This window comes from Saimiri boliviensis, chromosome 16, assembly GCF_048565385.1.
Source record: "Saimiri boliviensis isolate mSaiBol1 chromosome 16, mSaiBol1.pri, whole genome shotgun sequence".
Classification (NCBI taxonomy): domain Eukaryota; kingdom Metazoa; phylum Chordata; class Mammalia; order Primates; family Cebidae; genus Saimiri; species Saimiri boliviensis.
The window spans coordinates 1,330,205-1,356,664 of NC_133464.1; the positions used below are offsets into that span (position 1 = coordinate 1,330,205).

A 26,460-nucleotide genomic window follows, 5' to 3' on the forward strand; every position below is an offset into this window, starting at 1 on the left:
CACACCCACATATCTTGGGCGGGAGGTGAGACACACATGTAGACACACACACACACACACATGCACACGCACATGCACACACACAAAGGCACACACATACATCCCGGGCGGGAGGCGAGACACACATGTGAACACACGCGCACTCACACACACAAAGGCACACACCCACATATCTTGGGCGGGAGGTGAGACACACATGTAGACACACACACACATACACACGCACGCCCGCACACATCCTGGGCAGGAGGCATGTGTGATGGCCAAGCCGGGTAACCAAGCCTGTGATGACTCACACACATGTCCAGCTTCATTTTGTCCATGGACATGATGTGTCTTAGGGTGTCCCTCTTTTTGATGCATCGGCCCAAACCTGGCTTTAGAAACTCATACCCACATGCGCTGCTTAGGAATGAAAACATTCACGTGGTTAACTGACTATGACACCTGTGTCCTAAGATGACTGTCGGGTAGAAAAATCTTAAGAACTAAATAAAAACCTCCTGTTAGTGTGGGGACGGCATCAAGGAGGCGTGACATTCTGAAACTGGACGGCACGATGTGACGTGGGGCTGCACCTGGACGGGCGCCTTTGTCAACACCACAGTCGCGGCGTGACTCACACCCTCGCCTACGTTGCTCGCTGGTCAACACCACAGTCGCGGCGTGACTCACACCCTCGCCTACGTTGCTCGCTGGTCTGTCTGGGCAGCCAGAACAGCCACCATAGACCGGGTGACTCAAACATCAGAAATTAATCTCACAGCTGTAGCCAGGCAAGCGCAAGGTCGAGGCGCCCGCAGCCTTGGTGTCTGCCTCCTGGCGGTGTGGCCGCGCCGTGGAGGGAGAGCTGGTCTCTTCAGCGCCTTCTAAAGGCACTGAGCCCACCTGGGGCTCCGCCTTCATGAGCTCATCTCCTCCCACAGGCCTCACCTCCCCAAAACATCACTCGCGGGTTAGGGTTTCAAACTCTGAACTTGGAGGGGCACGAACATTTGTCCCACAGCAATTGGTTCGGCGTTGTGCAAACATCGATTCCTTGAAGCGGGTCCAGAAAGGAGAACCCGCGGCTCCGCCCTCACCTGCCGGGATTCCTGTCGCTGTCTCACTGCCTTGATTCTCTGCAGAACGCCCAGGGCCACCCCTGCTACCTTCTGTCCATTTCTGTTTCTCTCCATAAGGGTGAACCCCTATGGGTGGGGACCCCGTGTCTGTGGCTGATGCTTGGGCGACGCCGGTCTCAGGGAGGGCACAATCGGTCCCCGCAGGCTGGAGCAGCCATCCGGCCTTGGTGAGTGCAGAGTGAGCTTGGGGCCTGGTGGCTGGAGCCTCAGACCGTGTGCCAGGAAGACCCCAGGGTCCCGCCCCCATTCGAAGCCCTCTCTCAGGACGGCCCGGGCAGCACCACACTGGAGCCCTGCAGCTCATCTGAGAACTGTGGCTCGGCTCACAGACACTTACATCCTCAGGATGAGACACGAGCTGGGACAAACCGACGCGGGCCGGGAGATGGGCACGGCCGGTGGGAGGGGCTTGCACAGCAGGTGAGGAGGCAAGACGAGGGTCTGCAGCGTTCTTCCCGGGAAGAGGGCGCAGGCCGGGGGAGGGTCTCCACCCCAGAGGCTGCCCGGGCCTGGGATGGAACAATCCCATCAAGTCCAGGTCCCTGGATGCCCGGACCGTTGCCTCTGATCACGCCACGTTCTTGTAAAAGCGAAACGCAATTCCCCCGAGCTGCACGGACACGGGGAGGGGGCCGCGTCCACGGCAGGGAGAGAGACGCCTGGCGCTGGCACAGCCTCCGTTCAGCTTTGTGGTTTTCACTGGTGGCAAGTCTGTTCTCAGCGTTTTTCACTTCAGACCATAAGTTCCTCAACGGTAAATCCTCCCGCCCTGTTTTTAGCTCTTGCTGACGGCCGGCAAGTTGAAGCGTTTTTCTGAGATGACACAAGGCCTGAGTTCTGAGGCCACGACCTCCTCAGGCCCTGCTCCAACTGCCACGCAGGGAACACGCCTCTGCCTCTGGGTTCGGGGCACCCACCCCCCAGCCCTCAGCCTTCAGCAAGAGAGTCCAACGGCTGACTCTCGGGGGTCGCTCTGCCCTGAAGGACAAGAACAATCAAGAATTTACATGCAGCATATTTCCTCTTTTACACCCAATTCCTTGTTCCCCAAATCTCAGAAAACTAGAGGGGACAGTCGGGTGACATGTCCTGTGGCTTCTGGGTTAAGTGAGGTGCTTTCAGGGCGGATGTCACTGTGGGGTAGAGGGTGTGGATGATGCAGGACGCAGGCTGGACTGGGAGCCGCTGTCGCGGTGACAGACAGATTCCAGGGGCCACGTCCGAAGCTCGTCCCAATTGTGGGTGGCCACGTGTAGGAGTTCAGAGTCCCCAGGGCGGAGACACCCCTCGCTTGGCTGCCTTTCAGAAACTGCCTGGTTTGGACCAGGACGTAGACAGAGCTGTGGGGGTCTGCGTGGCCCCTGTGCACCTGCAGACAGCAGAGGCAGAAGAGAGGGGACCGCACAGGTCACAGGCAGCCGTGGCTCCACGGCAGACGCGTCCGCAGGGAGAGGAAGTCAGCAGCACACGCAGAACCCATCGCAGAGCCTCCTCTTGAAAGGGAAGCTTTGGAGCCGCTCCTTCCTGACATCGTTAGTTCTTTTTCATTCCAGGCACCGGAAGACCCGGGAATTAAGCAAAAGTCCACGGAGCAGGCTGCGGGGTGGTCGGCCTGTGGGCTCCAGCTACGATGAGCGGCCTCACCCGGCCGGGCCCCACCACCACAGTGGTCGGTGTGCAGGGGCGGGCAGGCGGGGGAGTCTGTGTTCCCTTCAAGTGGCGTGACACGGCAAGTCCCACAGGTGGTGTTGGGGCGGGGGAGCCCCGCTCAGGGCAGCCGTCAAGACAGCAAACCTCTGAGCCAGATTCACCCTGAGTCCAGGGTGGCCCCTTTTCATGCTCGGTGCCAGGAGCCTGAAAACGTGACTTTATTTGGAAAATTCTGTGCAGAGGTAACTCCGTTCTCCAGATGAGGCCGTAATGGATTGCAGGGTGGGCCGTAAACGTCGTGACAGGTGTCCTGGGAGAAAGGCAGAGGGGCTACCTGCAGGCGAGGCGGCCGCAGGAAGATGCCGAGGGACACCAAGGAACGCCCGTGCCCCAAAGCTGGAGGAGCCTCTGGAAGGGATGCAGCCGACGGAACCTGAGAGAAGCCCCTGTCGTTTCAGTCCCCCGTGCGTGGCCTGTGTCATGGGGACACAGAAGGGGGTTTCATGGCAGGAACCCAGAGCACAGGTGCAGCCTCAGGATGCAGCTGTGCTGGACGCGGTGGGGAGGCGATGTGACTGGAGACCTACACACAGGACTTCATCCAAACCCAGGCACATCTGCAGGAGGAGCGCCAGCCGACTCCGATCCGTCTCAGACGCGGTACTGCTGCTACAACCTGGATCCTGAGAACAGCCTGGCCTGCACGGGGTTCCACCCCAGCTGGGCTCGTGGCTGAGCCATCAGGACATGGCTCTGAGCTGGACGCACCTCTGGGAGGCAGGGGGCAGCCGTGAGCAAGCCCAGCCCTGAGGAGGGACCCTCACCACACAGAGGAAGACACAAGGTCACGTAACGAGGGGTATGTGGCAGAGCACAGGCGAGGAGGGAGAGGGTGTGGCCAAGGGTGTGCCTCTGAGCAAGGGCCTGAGGGGACGGACCAGCCCCAAGCCCCGTGGAAATAATGGGCTGCAGAGAGAAGGCCTGCCGTGCAAAGGCTGGACGCTGGCCCGAGGCAGGGGACAGGGAGGCAGCCTGCCTCCAGGGTGTGGGCAGGAGACGAGAGCGGGCAGCAGGGGCACAGGGGAGTCTGGCTTTTATTCCAGGAGGGAGAGGAGCCCACTTCAGTGTGGCGCCCAGGACCTCTGACGCTCCGGCACTGATCAGCATGCGGGTCTCTGCTCGAGGTCTCCAGGTCCATGCGGAGGGTCGCCGGGCTGCGATCGTCTCTGAGCCCCGTTCCTCCAGCTCCCCGCTACGGGCTTGGCAGAGCTCTGTTCCCAGCTGCAGTGCCGAGGCTCCAGGTTCCTCCATGGGGCGGCTCTTATCCTGGTCAGGTGGCCTCTGCTTCCTTCAGGGCCACACAGAGAACTCCCGGTGTCAAATCCTTCCGGCACCTGGAATCTCTCATGCCGGGAAGAGCACATCTCTTAAGGGCTTGGCTGAGCGGGTCTGGCCCACCAAGGAAGATCTTAAAGTAGCTGATTCGGAGCCTTAAATTCATCTGCAAGATGCCCTCACAGAGCTCCTGGGGTGGTGTCTGAGGAACCACTGAGAAAAAGTGGTGGCTGGGGCCGTCGCGGGACTCTGCCCTCCCAGGCACCGCTGGGTAGGGGCACAGCCTGGCATCTGGAGGAAGGTCAAGGCTGGAGGCCTAGGTCAGCTCCCTGCTCGTGGCAAAGCCGTGAGCCTCTCTGGAGTCATGGAAGGGATAAGGGAGCTAAGGACGCAGGAGGAACTGGCAGAAACCACAGTGCCTCTCCTGAGCCGTCACTGCGCCTGGTCCCTGATGCAGGGAGCTTGGAGCCCTTGCCCCCTGGGAGTTTTTGGTTCTTGGAGACTACCCGCTTCCTCCCTTCCTCCTCCCGGGCCACAAGACCACGGAAAGCAGGGCCCGTCCCCGGACAGCTCTCCTCAGTTTCGTTCTCGAAAAACCCATGAGCTGCACTTCGGCCTCTGGCAGTCAGCCTCCCCCAGACTCCAAGTCCCGGCCTGGGGTGCAGGTGCAGGATGGAGGCCCCCACCATGCCAGTCACGGGGTCGGGGCTGGGCTGCTGGCAGAACGCAGAGGGGCAGAGGCTGACTCCCAAGAGCACTGCGTCCTCAGTGCCAGGGCACCCTCATGGCCCAGGGAGGGCATGCATGTGTGTGGGGTTTTTTTCTGATGGGTCCTGTTGGGCAGATTTGTTCACATAAGAACAGCAGATTTGTTCACATAAGAACAGCGTCTGCACAGCTCAGAGCCACTGCAGGCGCCCTTGCCGCACCCACACGGGGGGCTGGGAGCCTCGCTGTGTCCCCATGGCTGCAGGCATCACCTCCACAGGTGGGCCAGACGCAGGGCTGGAGGCTGCAGTGGACGGAGCGTGGCCTGTGAGGGTGGCCAGAGCAGCCAGAAGGCGCCCGGATGCAGCAGGAACTGGGAGTCACTGAAGCCCATGGGCTCAGCACCCACACACCACTCACGTCTGTCCCTGGAGGGCGTGGTCAGTAGTGCCCAGGCCACGTCCGGCTGGGGACCCTGACCTTCCTCTGCCCACCTCCTCCCAGTGGCCGTGTGCCAACTGCATGGAGCCGCCCACTGCACAGAGATATGGGGAGAGCCTCCAGGTCATAGGTCAGACCCAAGGCAGTGAACGAGCAGCCCTCACCTGATCCTTCCCAGCTCCAGCCCAGCCCAGGCCACGGGGGCTGCTCAGCCCACACCTGGCCCCAGACCGCTCCCTCCCCACCCTGTCCCGGCTTCCGGAACTCACCGGACAGGTAAGCAAAGCGCTTCTTTAGCTGGTCCTGGATGTCGGCAGCGCAGAGCGGGATGATGTCCTGGTGCATGATTTCATCTGTGGGGATGACAGACAGCACGCGTCAGCCCGAGAAGCTGCCCCCAGCGCAAGTGCCCACCGATCCCATGCAGAGCCGGCACTTCCACTGTCACCTACGGGAGCCGCGTCGTGTGGCTGGAGAAAGGCTTTTCGGTTTCCAATACGGAGAGGCCTTTCGCTTCTCAGCGCACAAAAGCTGCGTGTTGAGTGAGTCACCATCAATTTTTATAGTGCGGTATAAGAGGTTCAGAGAGAGAGAGATTGAGGCAGAGAGGGGGAGGGACAAAGATAGACCCCTGGGCAGAGGGGAGGCAGGGGGCAGCGGCACAGGGCTGGGTCCTGGCTCCTTGGATGACTTTGCTTTGGCCTGTGTCTCACCCACGTCGGGGAACACGTTCAGATGATCCCTGGCCCGCACCTGTTGCAGGCGGAATAACTTGCGGCCCATGAGGAAATCCTGGCCAAGGACCAGGCCACTGCCACCGCACACACGGGACCCTCGGGGGTCTGTGCTATACCTCTGGCCTCACCATTAGCTGGATACAAATGAGACAGGATGGTAATGACAGGGCCAACCCCCACATCCATCCCCACATGCAGCAGGTTCCAGAGGGGTCTGGATGTACTGCAGCACCTGCAGCCACCGGGTCAGCACTGGCCGGGAGCACGGGGAGGGTCAGCACCCGCAGGGAGCACAGGCTCAGCACTGGCCAGGAGCACGGGGAGGGTCAGCACCGGCCAGGAGCACAGGGTCAGCACCGACTGGGAGCACGAGGCCAGCACCGGCCGGGAGCACAGGGCCAGCATCAGCCGGGAGCACAGGGCCAGCACTGGCAGGGAGCACAGGGTCAGCGCCGGCCGGGAGCATGGGGTCAGCAAGACCCTCCAGGGAAAGCTGTGCGGACTGCTAGGCTGGCAGTCTCAGAGCGGGTGCCAGGTGCCTGTGCCTTGGGGACACTGACCCGGAGCAGACGCGATTTCTGGCCAGTGCTCTCATCACACAGACACATTTGCACCTGAACAGCCACTCAATTTCCCTCTAAGATGCGGGACTCACGCTGATGGCCTGAGAATGACTTAAACACTCCATTCTTCTGCACCTGAGGACCCAGGCTGCCCACAGCCTGAAGATATGGGTCTGAGAGGTGTTTGTATCTGGAAGTTACTAGTGGAGGCCGAGAGATATCGACCTGGCATCAGGCTTAAATCCTGCTCCTCCAGTCTTGCAGACGAGCAAGTGTAAACACAGGACTCAGGGAACCCACGGGGGCCCCTCCTGGGCTGTGGCAGCTGTGGCCCTGCCTGCTACCGGGCTGGTTTGCCTCCAGGCTGGGGACAACCCCAGTGCTGGTGACAGAGCAGCGGGGCCATGGCGTCACGGGGCTGCCCGAGCCACGCCGATGTTGAGGCCCTTCCACTGAGCCTTGCAGGGAGAGCTCAGGGCACAGATCTGTTCCCAGTACGCAGCCACGTCTCAGCAATGGCTTATTTTGTGGGAGAAGGACAGAAACAGTCACAGCAGTAAAGTGTGAAATACTCTTGTGCACTCCGGGCGAGGTGACCCCCACCGGTGCGCACCTCTCTGTACAGCCTGCGTCTGCTGCAGCTGACAGCAGCCTCGAATGCACAGCTGAACATTCAGATTTTACATTGCGTTTTTCTCTCTCACCAGGAGCAGCTGCAGCCTCAGAGAGGAAACCAGGAGGTGCCTTCCTCAGTCCAGCGCCTGCTCACCCTGGAGAAGCGCACGGCTGACGCGGCCCACGGGGAAGGCTCTCCCTGGAGTTTTGAGAAATTCCGGGGGCTACCAAAAAGACTGTGCCACTGTGAGCTGGCAGGTCAGTCACAGGGGTCAGCGTGGACAGGGGCTGCCATGGCCGGTGGCGGCTGCAGGAGGCTGGCGGCTGGGCTCACTGGGGCCTGGCCACGATCAGGGAAGCGTCACCCATGTCTTCCCTCCACACTTCAGCCTCCGGACGCCATCGACCGCGCGTCAGGCATCGAATGGACATTTCCACAATGACTCCCAGACTCCACTGTGGCAGCTCCAGGAGGCGGGCGGTGTGTTCCCTGACAGCTCGGGCACTCCTAACGCAGCTCTGGACCTCGCCCACACCTGCTCTGGGGCCCTGCTGACAGTGGACATCTTTCCTGTGTGTTAGAGATGGACAGACACCGCCCACCGCCCCTCCAGGTCTGGAGAGTGGTGCGTGAAGTGGAAGCAGCCTCTGGGACAGGCTGTCCACAGGGGCCTCCTTGTACCCCCTCCAGGGGCTGGCCACACACTCAGAGTTCCTCAGACAGGTGAGGTTCAGGCCGGGAGCCATTGCTCAGCGGCCCCTCTGTGGCCATTCTGACCCCACTCTATTTCCTATGGAAACGCCACCTTAGAGAGGACCTTCTGCCAGCCAGGGGCCCTCCCGGCATCCTGCACGCTCCATGGGTGCCTGCAAGCCCCTACTCAAGACTGCAGGGACCAGGCTTGGCTCGGCCCCCTCCCCACAGGGCCCAGCCCAGCAGCTCTCCCTGCTAACGAAGCGGAGGAAGGGAGGGGGGCTTTCTCAGAGCAGCCTGTGGAATCCAGTGCCGAGGCCCCAACCCCTCACACGTGGGCTCCCACTCTCTGGGTGTCACAGGCCCACAGGGTTCGAAGCACCACAAATCCACCATCCATACCACCTGTCCACTGTCCACACCGCCTGTCCACTGTCCACGCCGTCTGTCCACCGTCCACACCGCCCGTCCACCGTCCACACCTCCTGCCACCATCCACACCACCTGCCACCGTCCAGACCGCCTGCCACTATCCACACCACCTGTCCACCATCCATACCGCCTATCCACTGTCCACACTGCCTGTTCACCATCTACACTGCCTGTCCACACTGCCGCATCCACCTGCTGGTGGTGCCTGGCGCCTCTGGACTCCTTGGGCCAGGACAAATTCTAAATATTATACCTTAGATCAAATGCCTCATTCTGGGTTTGAAAAGCAGGGTTCCCCCTCTGCATGATCAGAAACTGCACACGGGCAAGCTCATACAGATAAACTCTAAAAAATCACAGGCCGGGTGTGGTGGCTGACGCCTAGAATTCCAGCACTTTGGGAGGCTGAGGTGGGGGGATCATGAGATCAGTTGAGACCATCCTGGCCAACACGGTGAAAGTCCGTCTCTACTAAAAATGCAAAAATTAGCTGAGCATGGTGATGCCAGCCTGTAATCCCAGCTGCTGGGGAGGCTGAGGCAGGAGAATTGCTTGAACCCAGGAGATGGAGGTTGCAGTGAGCCGAGATCTCACCACTGCACTCCAGCCTGGCAGCAAAGCAAGATTCCGTCTTCAAAAAGAGAAAAAGAAAAAAAAAAACCACTGCATCTGAAGTGGTCACCGGCCACTGCGTGAAGCTGAAGAGGCCGAAGGATGCTCTCTGACACCATCAGAGTGCTGGCCTTTTGCTGCTCCTCAGCACACCGTTGGCAGCCAGGGCGCTGGTATATGCAGGGCCGTAGGTGTTTCTGTCGTTCACATGTGTAAGTCGTCACTGTTCCTGGTTTTTTGAATCCACTCAAGAATGATGGGAAATTCTGCACTTATGACCACATTTTAAAAAAAGTTCCAATTGACTTAATTTTGCAGCCATAAGACTAAGAAGCTCACAGAAGAACAAGGGTGGCCCCCGGTGGAGGAGGTGGGTCCCCGGGGAGAAGCAGGCAGGTGAGCGTGGCCTCGTGGCGCTCCATCCTCTCAGGGTGGCCCCCGGTGGAGGAGGTGGGTCCCCGGGGAGAAGCAGGCAGGTGAGCGTGGCCTCGTGGCGCTCCATCCTCTCAGAAGCCCAGGAGGTGACGGGCCCCGCACCCGTCTTCGCCACCCAAGCCCAGGCCAGGCCGAGCGCCCTCACCCAGCTCCTCTGCGGGAGTACCAGGTGGCACGACATCCTGCCCCAACCAACACCCAGTGACGACCCCACAGCTCGGAGGCAGGTCTGATAGCGAGGGTGAGGGTCTCACGTCCGAGGCCGGGTGGAGGCTGCCCGTCCACTCCCCTGCCGTGCGGGTCACTTCCTGCATCCTGCACATCTGGGCAGAGGCGGCAGGGAGGCTAGTGCGCGGTGGCCAGGCCTGCCCCTGCCCGACTGCAGCGGCCCCACCTGGGAGGGCCGATCTCTTCTGGTCACCTCGGGGATGACGGGCGGGAAGGGCAGAGGTGCCGTTGGCTCAGGGGATACCCAGGTGAAGCCCACCGCCGAGCTCTCCTCACAGAGAATCGGGTCCTGGCTCCTGGCCATGTGACAGTTCAGGGAGGTGGGACCATGTGTCTATCTTTAGACCCCTTTGTTCCAACAAAATAAGGCGCCTGAAGCAAACTTCCTTCCTCTTGCAAACGGACTTGAAGACTGGCTTTATTTGACGACAATTTCATCCTGAAAACCGGGAGTCGGGGGTGGGGGGTGGGGGTGGGAGAGCGGCCGGGATGTCTGAGCAGCATCCCGGGTACGCCTTCCAACCCGGGGTGACCTCGGCTTTGCTGACAAGCAGCAGAGAGAATGCAGGAGAGAAGATGGGAGCTGGGTGGGGCCCCAGACACCGCTCACAGCGTGGGTGGGGTGGCACATCACAGACGGGACCCCAGGAACCCACTCACGTGGCCACTCACAGTGTGGGCGGGAGGGTGCACCCTCACAGGTGGAGCCAGGTGAGACCCTGGAAACCCCTCACAGGTGAAGCTGGTGGGGCCCCAGGAACCCACTCATGGTGTGGGGAGTGCACCCTCACAGGGAGAGCTGGGGGGGCCCTGGAAACTCACTCACTGGGGTGGGGGCGTGCATCGTCACAGGTGGAGGCGGCCAGGCAGCTCCTGTGAGCAGGAGGAGCCCCGGGTGCAGCTGGAAAGCCCGTCCCTGGTGCTCACTGATGACCGTGGGCAGAGGAGAGGACAGGGCTCTCCACGCAGCAGCCTGGGGCCGTGGACAGAGTCCATCGTTGGGCAATTGTCTCCTTTCTGTATGTCTGGCAAAAAGCCCATTCCCAAAGCCTTCTGCATCCTGTCCATGAGACAGGACGGTCGTACCTTTTCAAAGTCCAAGGCTGAGCATCGGATGGGATTACGTCACCGAATCGTCCAGCGGGAGGCCTTCCCCAAGCCCATCCATGAGGCTCTTCAACCCAGGAAGAGCAGGGCAGTAAGAAGAAAGGCAGGCCATAGAATCAGAACGAAATTTAAATTCAGTAAGGAGAATGCTCGAAACCGCAGGCTTCAGACAAGGGCACCCCAGGAGGCCAGCGTCCCGTGCCCTCCAGACAAGCTCCTAACACTGTGAGTCAGGGAGGAGCACCAGGACACCCCGGGGGCCAGCGTCCCGTCCCTGCCATTGGGACAAAAGGGGCATCCACACCTGTTTGTGATGTACGTTCAGGGCTGATTTCGAATTCCAGAGGTTTAAGGTTTATCCTGAGTTGGTTGGCAGAGTTCTCATTTACATTAAATCCCAAATATTTTTAATGACCCATTTGCTAGTGGGTTAGGTATAAATATCTCATTTACTTAAATCACCCAGTTCACTAAATATTCTTTTTCTGATTGCAGAAAGCTCAACCTTGACACATTTTAAAATAAAAGGTCCTGACAGAAAAGATGGTCAGCAGAAGTGGTGATCACACAAATGCAGCTCCATCCACAGGGGGTGTCATCTCAGACCCACAAAACCAACCGGCACGGGCCCAGAGCCGGTGGACCCCCATGTGGGTGTGTTGTTTGGGACCAAGCTCCTGCCTAGACCCCAACAGACCAGACTAGAAATCAAACCAGGTCCCCAAGCTCACAAGGGAAACCGAATTGTTATCTAACCTCGGAGAAAGCAGGAGAGCGGGAGGAGGCCCATCTTCCAGCCAGGCCAGGCCCGCTCGTGGCTCGGGGGTCCCTCTTTTTGTTGTTGTTCTCAGCTGGTTTAATACGCAAAAGGGCAATCAAAGTGTTGGTCAGAATTTCTATTTTTAATGTATTTGTAGGATGCCGGCCACCCAGACGGCATGACTTCAAGTAGATGGAGAATCACCCAACCTTCTCTGTCTCGAAGATAATTTGCTTAGATTTTTAAAAGACCTAATTCCATGGGTTATGGTGGTGAATTTAACCATGAGAATTAAATGTAAAAGCGTGGAAGCTCTGAGCTCCCCGCAGAGATGGAGGTTTCATGAGGGTGAGGGCCAGAGTCCAGGGGCTGGGACGCGGCCACCCACATTCCCGTCCCCTGTGATGAAGGCGTGAGACTTCACCATAGCTTAACTACACATTCATGGTGGTGCTTTAAAACAGTCAAGCGTAAATACATTCTTCACACTGTCCAAAAGATACACTTTGGGAGGCCAAGGTGGTGAATCGCTTGAGGTCAGGGGTTCAAGACCAGTCTGGCCAACATGGCGAAACCCCCTCTCTACTAAAGATACTAAAATCAGCTGTAGTCCCAGGTACTCAGGGGGCTGGACCGCTTGAACCTGGGAGGCGGAAGTTGCCATGAGCTGAGATTGTGCCACTGCACTCCAGCCTGGGAGACAGGACAAGATTCCATCTCAAAAAAAAAGATACACATACTAAAAACCCACGTAAGAACAAAGTTTGTCACATGACAGCTCTTGGCCGGGGCCACACGCATGTGCAGGGACCTTCTGCTTCTTGGAGCTTGACGTAAGTCTGGCCATCACCTAACATGAAACGAATCCTTACGACAGAGTCGCCTGAAGGGGACCCGTGGGGTGTGTTTCTCCTGCTGTCTCTCTGCTCACAAAGGACAGTGACCGAGGCGACCCACCAGGATCTGCTTCCTTCAGCCCGTCCGCACAGCCCGCCCCGCACTGCGTGCTTCACTGGAGTTCCTATTCTCGCTCACCGAACCGAGTGCTGCCTGCCTCCAGAATTGCCAGCACAGCCGAGAGACTTTCCAATTACATGGATCGATCTTCTGCAGGTACTTTCTCTCCCTCTGCCCCATGGGGGCCACAGCCCACTCAAGTGATTTCAGAACCACAACACAGGGGTCTCAAGGTGAGGCTCCCAGGTCACTCGGACACTGAGGTCAGGGGTTAGACCCCCACCATTCTCAAGGTCACACTCTCTGAGCCAGGAAGCCAGGAGGGTCTGTCCTCACAGGGGGCACTTGCCCACTCACCAGCTTGCATTTTGATAAAGGCCACCTCCAGTCACAGCCCCACCAGCTTCGCGGTACCCATGGCCCCACCCACTGCACAGTACCCATGGCCCCACTACCTCACCACCCCTGCCAGGGACCTGGGCCTGCCTTGCGGGCTGAGCCAGACCTCGTGCATCTGAGGTGGGCTGTGCTGTTGGGCCAGGTGCTCAGAGCACTCTGAAGTGACAGCTGAGTGGCAGGGCTGGCCCCACAGGGAGCATTTCCTCAGGGCCTGGATCTGAGGGTCTTGATCATCTTAGGGTCTCCTGCCAGCCCCCAACTGAGATGCACACGTCTCTCCCTTTCTCTCCTGGAGACCGCACGGGGTACACCTGCCCTCCCAGCCACTGCCTTCCAGTGCCTGTCCTGCTCGGAGGCAGCTGAGCACTCACACAGACCCCCTGCCTGTGGGAAGGGTCACACCTGGAATGGCTGGGGTCCAAGGAGCAAGGCCGTGCCAGGGAGACCCCTCGGGGTTCAGATGAGGACTACCCTGGGCTCCTGGAGGGAGGATCAGGCCAGAAAGACAGTCTTCTTACACCTGGTGCCAGTGCAGGGAGGGAGTCGTCACAAAGACCTAGGAGCATGAAGCCTCATCATCCTCCTTTCAAACATGGGGAATCCAAGGTCAGGCTCAGCTATGAGCAGTCCAGGACTGCAGGGTGGGCAGTGTCAGGACTAAGCCCACACCGTCTGCTCCAGCTCCTGAGACCTTCACTGCCACAGGCTCAACAGCGAGTCTACGGAGAGGCTCTCACAGGAGGCTGGGAGTATGCGTCTGTTTCCAGGTTGATGAGTGATGGCACAGGGCAGGCTTGTGGGCAAGAAGGCGGGACAGGGCAGGGCAAGGCCTCCTCTTGCACAGGAGCTGCCCAGAGTCACAGGAGACTGTTGAGAAACATTAAGTTTACCGGGCCCGTGGCTTCCTTGTGGAGAATACCTTTTAGTTTGCAATTAGTGGTAAGCGGGTAACAGTTGCCTACTTGGAATATTTTTGAGTTATGAGTAGGAAAACCTGTTTATTAATAATCACCACCTATTAAGAGAGAATAAACACATGGATCAGAATCTGCTCGGGGCCTTCAGCCTGGAAAGCTGTCAGCCCCTGAGACTCTCAGCTCCACAGGCTGCTGGCCCCCCGGACAGACCCACTCTGCTGTTCTATCTGGGTGTCTGCCTCTCATTTTCTTCAGCACTGCCTGGGTGAGGGTCCCCCAGCCGAGCGGGAGCTGCGTACCCGACAGTTCTCACCGAACAGCCTCACGGACTCAGCCCTGCTCACTGTGCAGGCCGTCGTGAATGGAGCCTTTTGCTGGTTCCTCCTTTCCTGAGCTTACAGCTCCTGGCTATTTTTTCCAGCTATATTGAGAAAAATAGTTGTATATATTTAAGGCACACAGGTGCCGTTTTTATATAGTTCATATTGTGAAATGATGGCCACCACCAAACTCACTTGCATGTCTGTCACCTCCCATAGCTGCCATTTCCTTTGGCAGTTAGAATACTCAACATCCACTCCCAGCAAATCTCATGTATAAATACAGTGTTAGCCACAGTCACCACGAACAGATCACAGCCACCATGAACAGACCACTACCACCTTAAACAAAACACAACCACCTTGAACAGACCACAGCTGCCACAAACAGACCACAGCCACCACATACAGACCACAATCATCACATACAAACCACAGCCACCATGAACCAACCATGGCCAGCACGAACTGACCATGTTCACCACAAACAGACCACAACAAACAAGAACAGACCACCATGGCCACCATGAACAGATCATGGAAGGCAGGCGGGTACTTCCCTGCCCTGCCAGGAGCTGTGTCACTCAGACCTCGGGTTCAGGGAGCCAGGATCTCAGCCACAGGGTGCTGACAGCCAGGCCCACTGGAGGCTCGGCTCGGGCACGGGGCTGGGACTTAGTGCTTCACTCCCGGTGACGACACAGCAGGAGCCAGGCTTGGCCCACTCCTCATGATGTGCTGCAGGATCACCCAGTGAGGCCACGGATGTGCTCACCCAGGCGCATCTCATTCTAAGGGGCTAGCTGGCATTCATGATCCAGAAACCACACACTTCAGGAGCTGGAACTTTGCCTCACTGCTGTGGCAAAGCCATCCTGGGGCCACCTGGCTTTGCAGGTGCAGTCCAACCCTGGCTTCCTCCTGGGACCTGCTGGCCTCAGGCTTCCCAGGTCCTGGGTCAGCGTCTCTGTCTGCCTTGACTCCAGCCCTGGCTTCCTCCTGGGACCTCCCGGCCACATGCTTCCTGGGTCCTGAGTCAGCGTCTCCAGCTGCCTCAACTCAAACTTCCACCAAGAAAAAAAGAACTATTAAATGTAACAGGGAATTTCATTTGTGCTTTTCAGCTTTTAGTTTCTGTGCCAAGAGAAACATATTTCTGCTCAATTCAGGGTGGACCGCACTGCTTTTATGGCTATGGAGGGCACAGGGAACTCCCGTGTGGATCCAGAAACCAATGGAATGGTCCCATGAGCTTCAGATTCAAACCCCAAGCACCCACGCTCTGCACCTCTGAGCGGGCAGGGAGGACACTTGGCACTGTCACCGCCAAGGCCCGGGACTGGGTGAGACCCAGCAGACGGCCCTACCCCTGCTGAGCGCCCACCGACAGAATTCCCACCAGCAGGAAAAGCTGACTGCGATGTGGGGACGTCAGTGCTTATGTCGCTGCCCAGACTGAAGACAAGGGCAAGGTGGCTTTGAAAGGAAGGGCTGAAAGGCTCTGTGGGTCGTGATTCGGGAAAGTGACGCTCCTAAGTCCCTTCTTCCGTTAGAGCAGATGGGGACTCTGGAGGCCGCACAGCGGCTCCCCAGGCCTGTGTCCTCATGTAGGTGCAGGTCAGGGAGCCGAGGCCCACGGGAAGGCCACAGCCCAGAGGAGCAGGCAGGAGGCCAGTGAGGTGCTGGCGCCTGTGGTCACCAACGTGCGAGGCCCAGTGGAACTGAGGGCGTCCAGACCCGTGAATCTAGAGGAGAGAGGGCGGTGCAGCGGGTCCGGCTGGGACGAGCCCTCACTTAGCTCTGCCTGCAGAAGCCTTCCCTGAAGAGTAATCCCAGAGAGACACCTCAGGACAGTGTGGCCCAGGCAGGTGGGGGGCAGGTGGGGGGTCACGCCAGGTAGACGGCCCAGAGAGGAGGCTTGTGGTCACACTGCAGGCGAATTTATCATGCTTGTCACTGCGCATAGTGCAGAGTGGGTGGAGACCTGCTGGGGTTGGCCAGGTCCAGAAGGCCACAGCTGCAGGGACAGACGGGGTGGCAGGTGCACCAGGGAACGTCAAGCGAGAACCAGCAGGGCCTGGGGCCACTGACTGGCATGCTGACTACAGCCCTCGCCTGTCTGGTTATGGGTCAGACTTGAGGATCCATGCTTCCTTGATCTCAGAGCGAGACATCTGTAGATGCTTTATTATCAATCAAAGTTCCTGTTCAGGAACTTTCCACCCAGACCCAGGCACTGTGCAAGTGTCTTACATCAGTTAGTCCTCGGATCCGTCTTCCCATGCATCTCCTGGTGGGAGACACGGGCTCAAGGGAGGTCACAGCAGCCAAGGTCATGACGGTCGAGGTCACAGGTGTGTTGGGCAGAGTCTGTGGTGGGCTCACTCTGCTGGCGAAGCTGCCCACGCCCCCGGCCTGGACCTCTGAGTGAGGGTGAGCCCTGGAGTGTGGCTGGAGCAAATTCTGAGAGCAACGTGCTGTGCGTGTGTGGATGGTCTCAGCAGTGCCTCGTGGGAGCCTCCTCTGAGGTTCTTTAACTGGCTCCCACGAGTGGCTGGCAGGTGACCTGGAGGAATGACTTGTGTTCCTGGCTTCTTGCTTTCCCCAGGGGCGCCACGTCCTCCAAGGATCCAGCTACTTCAGTGAGTTTTGCCCCCGAAGCTCTCATGTCCACCACCCAAGTGCAGAGGTTACTGGAGAAGAGAAATGGTCAACAGAAGTTGGAGGCTTCCATGAGGCAGGCGGAAGCTTCGGGCAGAGTCTCGGTTGCTTCTGTCCCCGGCCTGTGGGTGCCACGCACGGGCCCGGCTCTTCTTGACACCGGCTTCTGGCGTCAGTCAGAAGGCGCACCTGCTGCTTGTGTTCAATCATCTGTGGAGGAGCCTCTCCTGGGGGTCCTGCCTCTGGTCGGTCCAGGAGCTCGGGGTTGTGCCTGGACCGGACGCAGATGCCCAACAGGACTGAGGGCTGAGCAGGCCCGGCTGAGAACCGCCCCGTCCGCTCCCCAGCAGAGGAGTCCCCAAAGACAAAGGGGACGGGAGTCTCTACGGAGACCGGCCCACGAGTCGCAGGCTCAGGACGGGGACAGAACTGTCCCCTGGGGAGAAGCTCAGCAGCCAGGCTGACAGAGAAACGGGCTGTGGAGGAGTCCCAGGAACCCTGACACCCTGTGAACACGGGAGGCGGAGGGAGAAGGGGCTGGAAGAACGTTCACCCCCTTCCAGCCCCTCAGACACTCGAAGACACAGCAGGGAGGTCCTCTGCAGAGCCTGAACTCTTAGCCTCAGGCCAAGTGAGGCGGCGGTCGCGGCCCGGACTCTCTCTTCCCCACCGCAGGGGCGCGCTGGGGAGAACCGGGCCTCGGCCTGCAGCTGCACCCCCGTCTTCCCGCACCTCCGAGAGTCTGTTTATAGTCTCCCCTGTCTGACCCCAGGGTGGCTGCAGCATCAGATCTCAGCTGGTATTTAAGGAGCAGGTACGGCTTACACATCACACGTGCATGTGCACACACACACACACACACACACACACACACGCCACGTGGGCCCACTGCCAGTTAGGAATGAAGGAGATTTTTCCGACAGCGTTTCTTCTTTCCTTACACATCCTAAAATAATTACTTGTCCACATAAAATCAAAATAACTCAGTTGAAGATCAGGGAGATTGACCCCGCCGACCGGCGCAGACACCGGGCGGTCTCTGGTCATGGCACTGTCCCTAGTTGTGGCGCGGGTGTCCGCCTCTGTCTCCCGCTCAGACCTGCCATGGGGAGGGCCGCACAGAACACAGCGCTCTGCACGCAGCCCCGCAGCCAGCCACTGCTCCATCCAACGCCAGAGCTGAGCTCCTTCCGGGAACCCCAGCAGCTCTCCGAAAATCCTCCCTCAACTGTAGCTGCATAAGCCTTTTCCATTTCTAAGTACCAAGAATTCTATGCATACAAAAACCAACAGGAAGTTACTCTAACCTTCACCAAAAACATCCCAGACAGAGTGAAACGGTAACACACTGTGCAGAGGAGGTCAGCCTCTGGGAGGCGCAGGTGCTGAGCGCGCCACCTGCAGGAGTGGGGCACAGGGGCTGACAGCGCCCACCTGCAGGAGCTGGGGCGGGGCACAGGGGCTGACGGCGCCCACCTGCAGGAGCTGGGGCGGGGCACAGGGGTACTATCAACTGGGCCTTGAATGATCAAGGGGTCAGCTGGGCAGCACAGGCCAAGCTGACCAGAAGGACAGTGTGTGTGAGAGACAGAGGGAGAGAGACAGAGACAGAGACAAAGAGACAGAGACAGAAAGAGAACACAGAGATAGAGAGACAGAGACAGAAAGAGACAGAGAGAGATAGACAGATACACAGAGATAGAGAGACAGAGACAGACAGAGAGAAAGAAACAAGAGACAAGAGGGACAGAAAGACAGAGACAGAGAGAGATAGAGACACAGATAGAGAGAGACAGAGAGAGAGACAGAAACAGAGAGACAGTGAGACAGAGACAGAGAAAAGAACAAGAGAAGGAAAGGGAAGAATGGGAAGAAAAGGGAAGGGAAGGAAGGAAGGAGAGACAGGAATGAAGACAGAGACAGGGAGAAATGGGCGGGTGGGGTGGGGCTGGCAGAGCCCTCCTCCCAAGGGTGGCTGTGGGCACGCGTACTTTCGGACGTCACTAATTCAGTGAGGGGTAGACAACAGGGGCCGACCTCCGAGACTTGTGCCCACACTTGCCGCTTGGCCCTGGCCGTGGCCTGTGGAATCCAGACCAAGGGTCAACCCTCAGGGTCTCACCCATGCCACCTTGTCCACTCAGCTCGGCTCCCAGCAGGTGGCCAGGCTCCACCTTCTCTCCTGTCCTCTGCACCTGGCTGGCTTGCCCACCGCCTACTGTGGCCTGTGGGATGAGAGTCCTACGTGGAGCCTTTCTCTGTCAACAGCGGGTGCTAATGAACATCAGGTCCCCAAAGGCACAGCCTGTGGCACCCGGCAACACTCCGCCCACCCACAGGCTTCCCCAGGGTCCCCTAGAGAAATAGGCTAACATTTGCTTCTTCAGAAATCTAAGAAAACGTTTTGGGGGCCCGGGGAGGAGGAAAACAGAGTGGAGAAAAGCCCCAAACCCTGAATCACACGAAATCCCCGGGGACATTTGAGAGTCCGTTTGTTTGAAAAATAAAGTACACGTCAGCATTAGGAATTAGACAATACGGATTTGTGAAAAGAGGGTTTTAAGAATTGAAAGAAGCACTTAGTTAAACAAACAGCCACCTAGAGTGAGCACTTACGGCCCCGCTGAAGAGTTCCACCCTATTCTCCTGCGCTGAAATACGCGTGGTTCCAGGACCGCAGGACGGCATCCAGCCGTCCCCACGGACAGCGCCACGTGCTTGTGACACTCCAGCGTCAGCCATGATCGGCAAAAGCGCCTGTTTTGGGTCCTTCCGCGGGACTGTTCACAGTGCTGCCTCTTCCACCCTGACTTCAGATGTGAAATCAAACTCTTCTGACACACACCAGTGCCTACACTAGTTTAAAAACCAAGGACTGGGATTTCCATCTCTGCCCCCTAAACATCCCCTGAATTCATCTGTTAGGGAAATTCATTTAATCAGCCGTTTGTCACACATTCAGTTCATTTTGTTTACTATTATCACTATTTTTGAGAAAGGGCCTCGCTCCCTCACCCAGGCTAGAGTGCAGTTGTGCAACCATATCTTACAGCAGCCTTGGCCTCCTGGGCTCAAATGATCATCCCCTCAGCCTCCTGAGTGGCTGGGACTACAGGCACATGCCACCACCCAGCTAATTTAAAAAAGTATTTCGTAGCATGAGGTCTTGCCATGTTGCCCAGGCTGGTCTCAAACTCCTGGGCTCAAGTGATCCTCTAGCCTCGGCCTTCCAAAAAGCCAGAATTGTAGGCGTGAACTGCTGTACCCAGCCAGTTCTTTATTTAAAAATTGGAAACTTCAGATGTGTATTTGTTGCCATTGATAGCTAAACTCTGAGTCAGTAAAATTCACAAAGATGCTTATTTTATGAATTATTCATCAATACTTGGCCTAAGTACCCCCTAGAAAATGAAATGAGGGCAGATCTCTTCAAAACGCACACTCCATTCTTAGAAAGGCATCAGCAAAACCCAGGCTGTTTCCTCCCCGCGAGGCCCCGTCTCCAGGGACCCTGCCCCAAAATTCCAGGTGCCAGGATGGAGCCAGCGTGGACCAGCAGCCCTGACCCCACCCAGACCAAACCCCACCCAGACCTGAGCCCACAGACGCTGCCCGGCCGGGTCCTCAGGCTTGCCCAGGGGCCTCCCACGTCCCGCTTGCCTAGAGAGGGCAGCTGGTCACACCTGGCACCACGGGTGGCCCCGTTGTGGGAACAGCAGTGGCCGGGAGTCCCCTCCAAGGAGGAGCCGCAGCCCCTCCAGCAGCCAGACGCAGGCGCTGCACTCACGTGTCCACACAGCCTGTCTATGAGAAACCTTGAACAAAGGAGCCTGTGGAAAGATGATCCCAGCCTTCCGGGACCAGCACAGGCGGTCCCTCACAGCCAGGGGCAGAGGCGGCCGCACTGCTGCCCAGGGACCCCAGGACCACAGCCCTACACCATCCACAGGGCAAGGCCAGCACACACCTTCTCTGCAAGGAGCGGGTCCCATCCACTGCGTGGCAGGGACCTGAGCTGACCCACATCTACCCCTGGCATCCCCAGCCCCAGGCTCCTGCCCCGGCAGCCATGCTGCATGCCCAGGCAGCCTCTGAGGACAGGGCTGAGCCCAGAACGTCCACCCCAGCCCCGTGTCCCCATGCGCGGGCGCCCCACAACGCCTTCCAGGGAGGCGAGGACCCGCCCGCTCCCCACGCACCTGTGCCCGCCTTCAGCAGTAGCCACAGCACCCAGAGGTCCCGGCACAGCAGTGACAGCCGGCTCAGCGTCATGCTGCCCCGCAGCTGTCAGGAGCCCCCGACCCGGCTCCCACAACGCCCTCCCCGGGCACACAAAGGACCGTGCAGCACCAGCACCATCTTGGCCGTGCGTGAGGACGCCACACCTCCCTGGGCTCGTGGCACAGACCTGGGCTCCGCAGGGCTGCCTGCCGGCCGCTCCTCCCAGGGCCTCCGACTCCTATTTGATGTCGCTGATTAAGGAGAGGCAGTGGCTCACTCATCCTGCAGCAGGCAGCTTAACTGTTGCGATCCCGGCGGCAGCTGAGCTCCAGCCGGAGAGGCTTCAGGTTCCCGGTGTTGCTTGTCTAGACCCTCCCTGCAGGGGCCCCATGCTCCACCAAAGTCCCATCCACTGAGTGGCAGGGACCTGAGCTGACAGCGGCCACGCTCAGTGGAGAGCCAGCCCCTTAGCCAGCCCCAAGTTGTGGGGACGTGAGCTGAGGTGCCCATCCCCTGATCCAGCCCCACGCTGGGGAGACCTGGGCAGGCAGGGAGGAGCTTTCCAGAGAGTGTGCTGGCCCAGGGGGCTGGGCCTTCTGCCCCGGCCACACATGCCCATGGAGAGTTGAGCCCTCCAGTGCCCAGAAGGCAGCTGCGTCTGCTGTTCCCATCCATCTTTCAGTCACTGGGTTCCTCTTAAAGCTGCGTGAGGTCATTCTCAGCTCAAGGAGTCCGACTTCAGAATACCCTGCACCGAGAACACGGAAGACAGGCTCAGGGCTGCCTGTACTTTTCCAGGGCTGGGAGGGGGATACTTAAACACAACCCTTGAAAACTAGCCTTCCGGGAGGGGGTTCCTCACTGTTGCCCTGGGTGGGAGCCCACGGAGAGCTCGTTCAAAAGCAGGTTCTGTCTCTGACGTGCTCCCGAGTGACCTGAGGCCATTCATCCAGGCCCAGAGTTTGAGAAGGAAAAGCCAAGTTGCTAAGGGGACCGACCATGTCTTCTGAGAACATTGCGCCCAGTGCTGAAGTCAGCCCGAGCCCGGCCGGCCTGGGAGGGCGGTGGGTTTCCATGGGACTCCGGCCTGCCGTGTCCCCACTGCCCTGGCCTCTCCCGGTGCCTCCCTCCACCGAGCCTCATGCGTGTGCTGACTCCCGCCCTGTGTGTGCCCGGCACAGCTGGCCCTCCAGGCTTCAGCTCCTCCCTCTGGGAACATCGGCCCCTGGGGGTGGCCAACCGCGAATGCCAGACCCCTGGCTCTTGCCTCTGGAAATGAAACCTCCGCTCCGTCACGCCCAAACGCTCGCGTCCCCTGCCGCCTGGAGGGGGAAGACGTGGCCTCGCCGGGCCCTGCCTCTGGGAACACCAGCCATGGACGCTGTTCTTGTGGCTGTGATCGCCGGCAAGCACCAAAGCTGCCAGGAACCTCGACCTTCCTCCGGGCCAAGACTGCTCTGCACCCTGCGCACACTCAGGGGAGGGACGTCCGAGAGGGGCCACTGCTCCCTGCCGACCTGGGTCCTCTGGGAGGCAGCCACATGCCCCCTGGGCAGGCATGTCGCTTCTGGAAGCCCCTCTGCACACACTCAGGCCTGTGAGGGGCTCTGATGTCCCCCCATAATTACTGACGTCCTCCTCAGCCCAGCTGTCCTTCCCTGTAAGCTTGGACCTGCGGCTGGTCTGGTGCCGGCGGTGTGAGCCACCCCCGAGCCGCGGTAGGTGTGGGCCCTGCACGCTGTCCCGGGCCTCCTGTGTCCGAGATCTCTCGTGTTCCTACCTTCTGCCATCGGAATTTGCCCCAGATGAGCTCTCCCTGGAACATGAGCTGTGGGGGGCGGGGCACCACGTCATGGCCCCTCACGCTGTCACCAGCCGATGCACCTGCCACCTGCACCTCAGCCCTGCCTCTTGGGCCAGCTGGCATCATTCCTGGCCCTCTCTGATGCCCAAAGCATGCTCTGCAGGCACAGCTCCGACACTGTCAGCTGCAGGGACACAGCGCAGATGATGGTGCCACGTGGCGGGTCCCCTCACAGCCAAGCACAGTCCAACGTGTCCCCACCTCCAGCCTCCAACCCCCAACCGCAAAGCAGCCCAGAGGCATCAGGCTCGGGACACATGTCCCCTGTGTGCTCAAGGCCCGCAGAGACCCCGAGGACCCAGCCCCTCCTCCTCCTGCTGCTCCCAGCACTGGAGGGCACGGAGGCCTGTGGACGTCTCAGGCACAGCCGCCAATGCAGATGGGGTGAACAGATCAGCCGAATAGAGAGCTGTGTTCTGAGAAGGGGCATCTCACAGAGGAGCCTCAGTTTTTAATCACAGGGACAGTGGCGGTGCCAGGGGCTATCGTCTAAAGAGAGGATGCCGTTCGGGGAAGGAGGCCCCTGGTACAGATGCAAGAACCCCGGGAAATCAGTCACTCCCCTCTTCTGTGTGTCTCCTGGCCCCGATGTCTCATCACGCTGGAGCTTCTGGTGGGCAAAGGCCGTGCTCCCGCAGGGCACAGGGTGGAGTCTCATGGATCTGCTCAATGAGCAGGGGGGCTACGCCACAGTCACCAGAGTGCAGACCCAGGCGGTGGGGCCCCAGGCCAGGGAGGACCTGGCCATCTTCAGGAAGGACTAGCTCATGACTGCCCTGTTCTGGGGAGGGACTGTCCTGCTCTGTGTCCTTGAGGGGCCGCTGATGACCACGGTAACCGCCATCAGAGGCCGGAACACATGACCCGAACCACGTCCAGGAAACCATCCCGGGTTCACCGCTGTGGCCGGGGCTGCTCACCCACTGTCTCGCCCACCATGTCTCACCCAGTCCAGACGACTAAGGTCTCCCCTCCCTCAGCCCTTGAGCCCTTCGAGCTCCCTATGGCCCACGTCAAGATGGAAGGCCTGAGCTCCAGGGCCCTGACCTCAGGCAAGCCGCCACGTGGTCACCTGCTTCCCGGAGACACTGCCTGTCCTCCGGAGCCTTGAGCACACACTCAGCCACACAGACCTTCGTCAGAACAAAAGACAAGCGCAGCGTCCCTGTCCAGGTGCCTCTTCTGCCCTTCCCACAGGCCCTGCCCACGCGGCACAGACCACCTGGGCCTGTGTGGTCTCAAGGCCTCTGGGGTCCTCGGCCAGCAGTTCGGGAAGCCCTTGGAAGTGTTGATCCTAAGCACAGAACTACTGAAGAATACTCTGGAACACGCGCCCTGCAGTTCATCCTGAAGAGACACGCGCTCTCCTCTGAACACCCGTCTTCCTCAGAAGCCGGAGCTGGAGCTTAAGGAGGAAAGCAGCTTGCAGGGAGTGTTTCTCCGAGGACGTACAATTCATTCCTCCCACAAATGTGTGCCATGGTTTTGAGGCACGGGCCGAGGATGGGAACCAGGCGGGTGGGGCTGCTGCTAGGAGAAGACGCTCCGGAGCGGAGGGGGGACGTCCTCAGACGCGTGGCGCTTGTGTGCTATTTTCCCATCACACGAAGAGTCAAGAGGAAAACACCTTGAAGACAAAGCCCCGATTATTCTCCAGCTCAGCTTCTCCTTCCATCCACACACGGCGGGGCGGGGTGGGGGGCAGCTCCGTCCCGACCCGCCCTTCCCAGTCCTCCACGGCTCCCCGCGGCCTCTCCCATTTGGCACCACTGTGGGGCTGTGGGCGAGCGCTGCCCCCTCTGTTGGGAGGGTCTCCCACGGGGCTGGGCTCCCTGAGTATGACCGCAGGTGGAGAGGACAGGCGAGGCAGGAAGCTGGAGCCACGAGCCGTGCAGACGCCGCCAGGAGGAGTTTCGTCCTCCGCCGCAGCCACCACAGGCGCTGAGTGTGGCGTGCGGGCGGGACGCCGACCTGGACACAGCCCCGCTGGCTGGGGTCCCGGGGGACGCACTGCCTCAGTGTCCCCCAAAGGCTGCTCCCGGCCCTCTCCAGGGAGACGCTGCTTCTCGCCCTGCTGCTGGCCGACGGGCAGTGGGCTTTCAGCTCTGCCTTGCGACAAGCACCCTGGATGGAGCTGAGGCTGTGCTGCCTGGATGGTTTCAGACGCAGCCCAGGTTTGACTCGAGACTCGAGGAGGGCACGGGAGGGGGCAGACTCAAGGCCAGAGGGCAGGAAGATGTTTCTGACAAATCTCCAAGGCCTGGGGCAGCTCCCAGATAGACATAGCCCCAGACAGTTCCCAGAAGAGGAGCCCCTGGAGGCACGAGGACACCTCTTCACAGCCGGTGGCCCCCTCTAGACGCCCCTGGGGGCGGCTGAGCCTTGAGGAGCCCCCAGACTCATGGCCCCAGCGTGCAGCGCACACAGGACCACGGGGCACTTGGCGGTGGGCTCATCACAGACAACTGACCTGTGGTATTAGCAGCTGGAGACTTCAGCCCCAACCAAGTGGCAAACTGTCACTTCTCCCAAAAGCTGGCAGAGTCCCAGGCGTCCCGTCTCCCCTTTTCCCTCCCCAGGTGCACCACGACGACACTCACAGCCGAGAACGAAGCCCGGCCCGTCTTCCCCACGGCCCCCGCAGGCAGCTCTAGCGGAGAAACCGCTTCTCAGGACGCCTGCATTCTTTAGTGTGCCGGGGAGACGGTTTTGCTGACATTTAAACTGCCGGAGCGATTAAAAGGGCGACCCAGGGCAGACAACGCAACTAAAGCCAGAAGGCAGCCAGTGGAGGCGCGCAGACCGCAGAGCAGGCAGAACAGGAGGCCTGGGGAGACCCAAGCGCGCAGCTGCGAAGGAGGTTCCCCGGGCGGGACGCGGCTGTGCGCTCCGTCCACGCGGCGATTCCGCCCTGCCGGCACGGAAACCGCCGCCCACTCTCAACGCACCTTCCCGAGAGGAGCGCAGGGTCAGGGCTCTGATTTCGCGCCACTGGGGGAGTGTGGCATGAGGGAAGCCCAGGGCCTCCAATGCCATGGTTGGCTTATTTGAAGAAACGCAGCCCTACCAGCCCAAACGTGCAGTATCTGGCACCAACTAGAAGCAATGTCATATTTTAAACACGAGGAAAGCTTAAAAGACGGACACAAGTTGATCCAGCCCAGAAAACCTGCAACCTGGGGTGCGTGGCTCCAGGAATGAGAGCCTCTGCTCTGGCCCAGCTGTGTCTCGGGCTCGCGGGCAGCGCCTGCCACAGCAAACACCACGCAGGCAGCTCCACCTTCTGACCTCTCCCACCCCAGGCTCCTCCTGCTGCGGCTGCTGTGGACAGGGCAGCCCTTCCCCAAGTGCATGGCCGGGCGGAGCCTCGGGACATACGTGCTGCAGGCAGGGCGGATGAGGCATGAGAACATCAGTAAGGGAGCGGGCGTCCCTGCAGCCGCTCTGGCTGGGGCTGGAGTTGGGAAACAGCTCTCCTCCCGGAGCTGTGGGAGCTCGTGTGGCCTCAGGCTGGTTTCTGTCCAGTTTCCAAATCACGAAAGCTGTTCCAGGCACCTGGACCCTCAGCCTGAGACAGTGCGTGTGAATCCACACCCGCAGCAGAGGCCTCCACCCGCAAGACAGAATGCACCCCACGCCTGGCCGTGGAGAAGCCCAGGCCTGTTGCCAAGGCCAGGCTG

General features: G+C 59.6%; 1 protein-coding gene across 18 annotated transcripts in view; it reads right to left on the reverse strand.

Moving 5' to 3' along the window:
• The window catches only part of MCF2L (MCF.2 cell line derived transforming sequence like), a 208,262-nt gene that overhangs the window by 80,153 nt on the left and 101,649 nt on the right, over positions 1 to 26,460 (reverse strand). For 14 of the 18 annotated variants that reach the window (XM_039473180.2, XM_039473179.2, XM_039473182.2 and 11 more), the window contains one exon: positions 5,528 to 5,611. In XM_039473180.2, the coding sequence (XP_039329114.2) occupies positions 5,528 to 5,611 (84 nt within the window). Of the gene's footprint in view, positions 1 to 5,527; positions 5,612 to 20,894; positions 26,134 to 26,460 lie in introns of those variants that run through there. The other 4 variants (XM_074387430.1, XM_074387428.1, XM_074387425.1 and 1 more) reach the window with 2 other exon arrangements.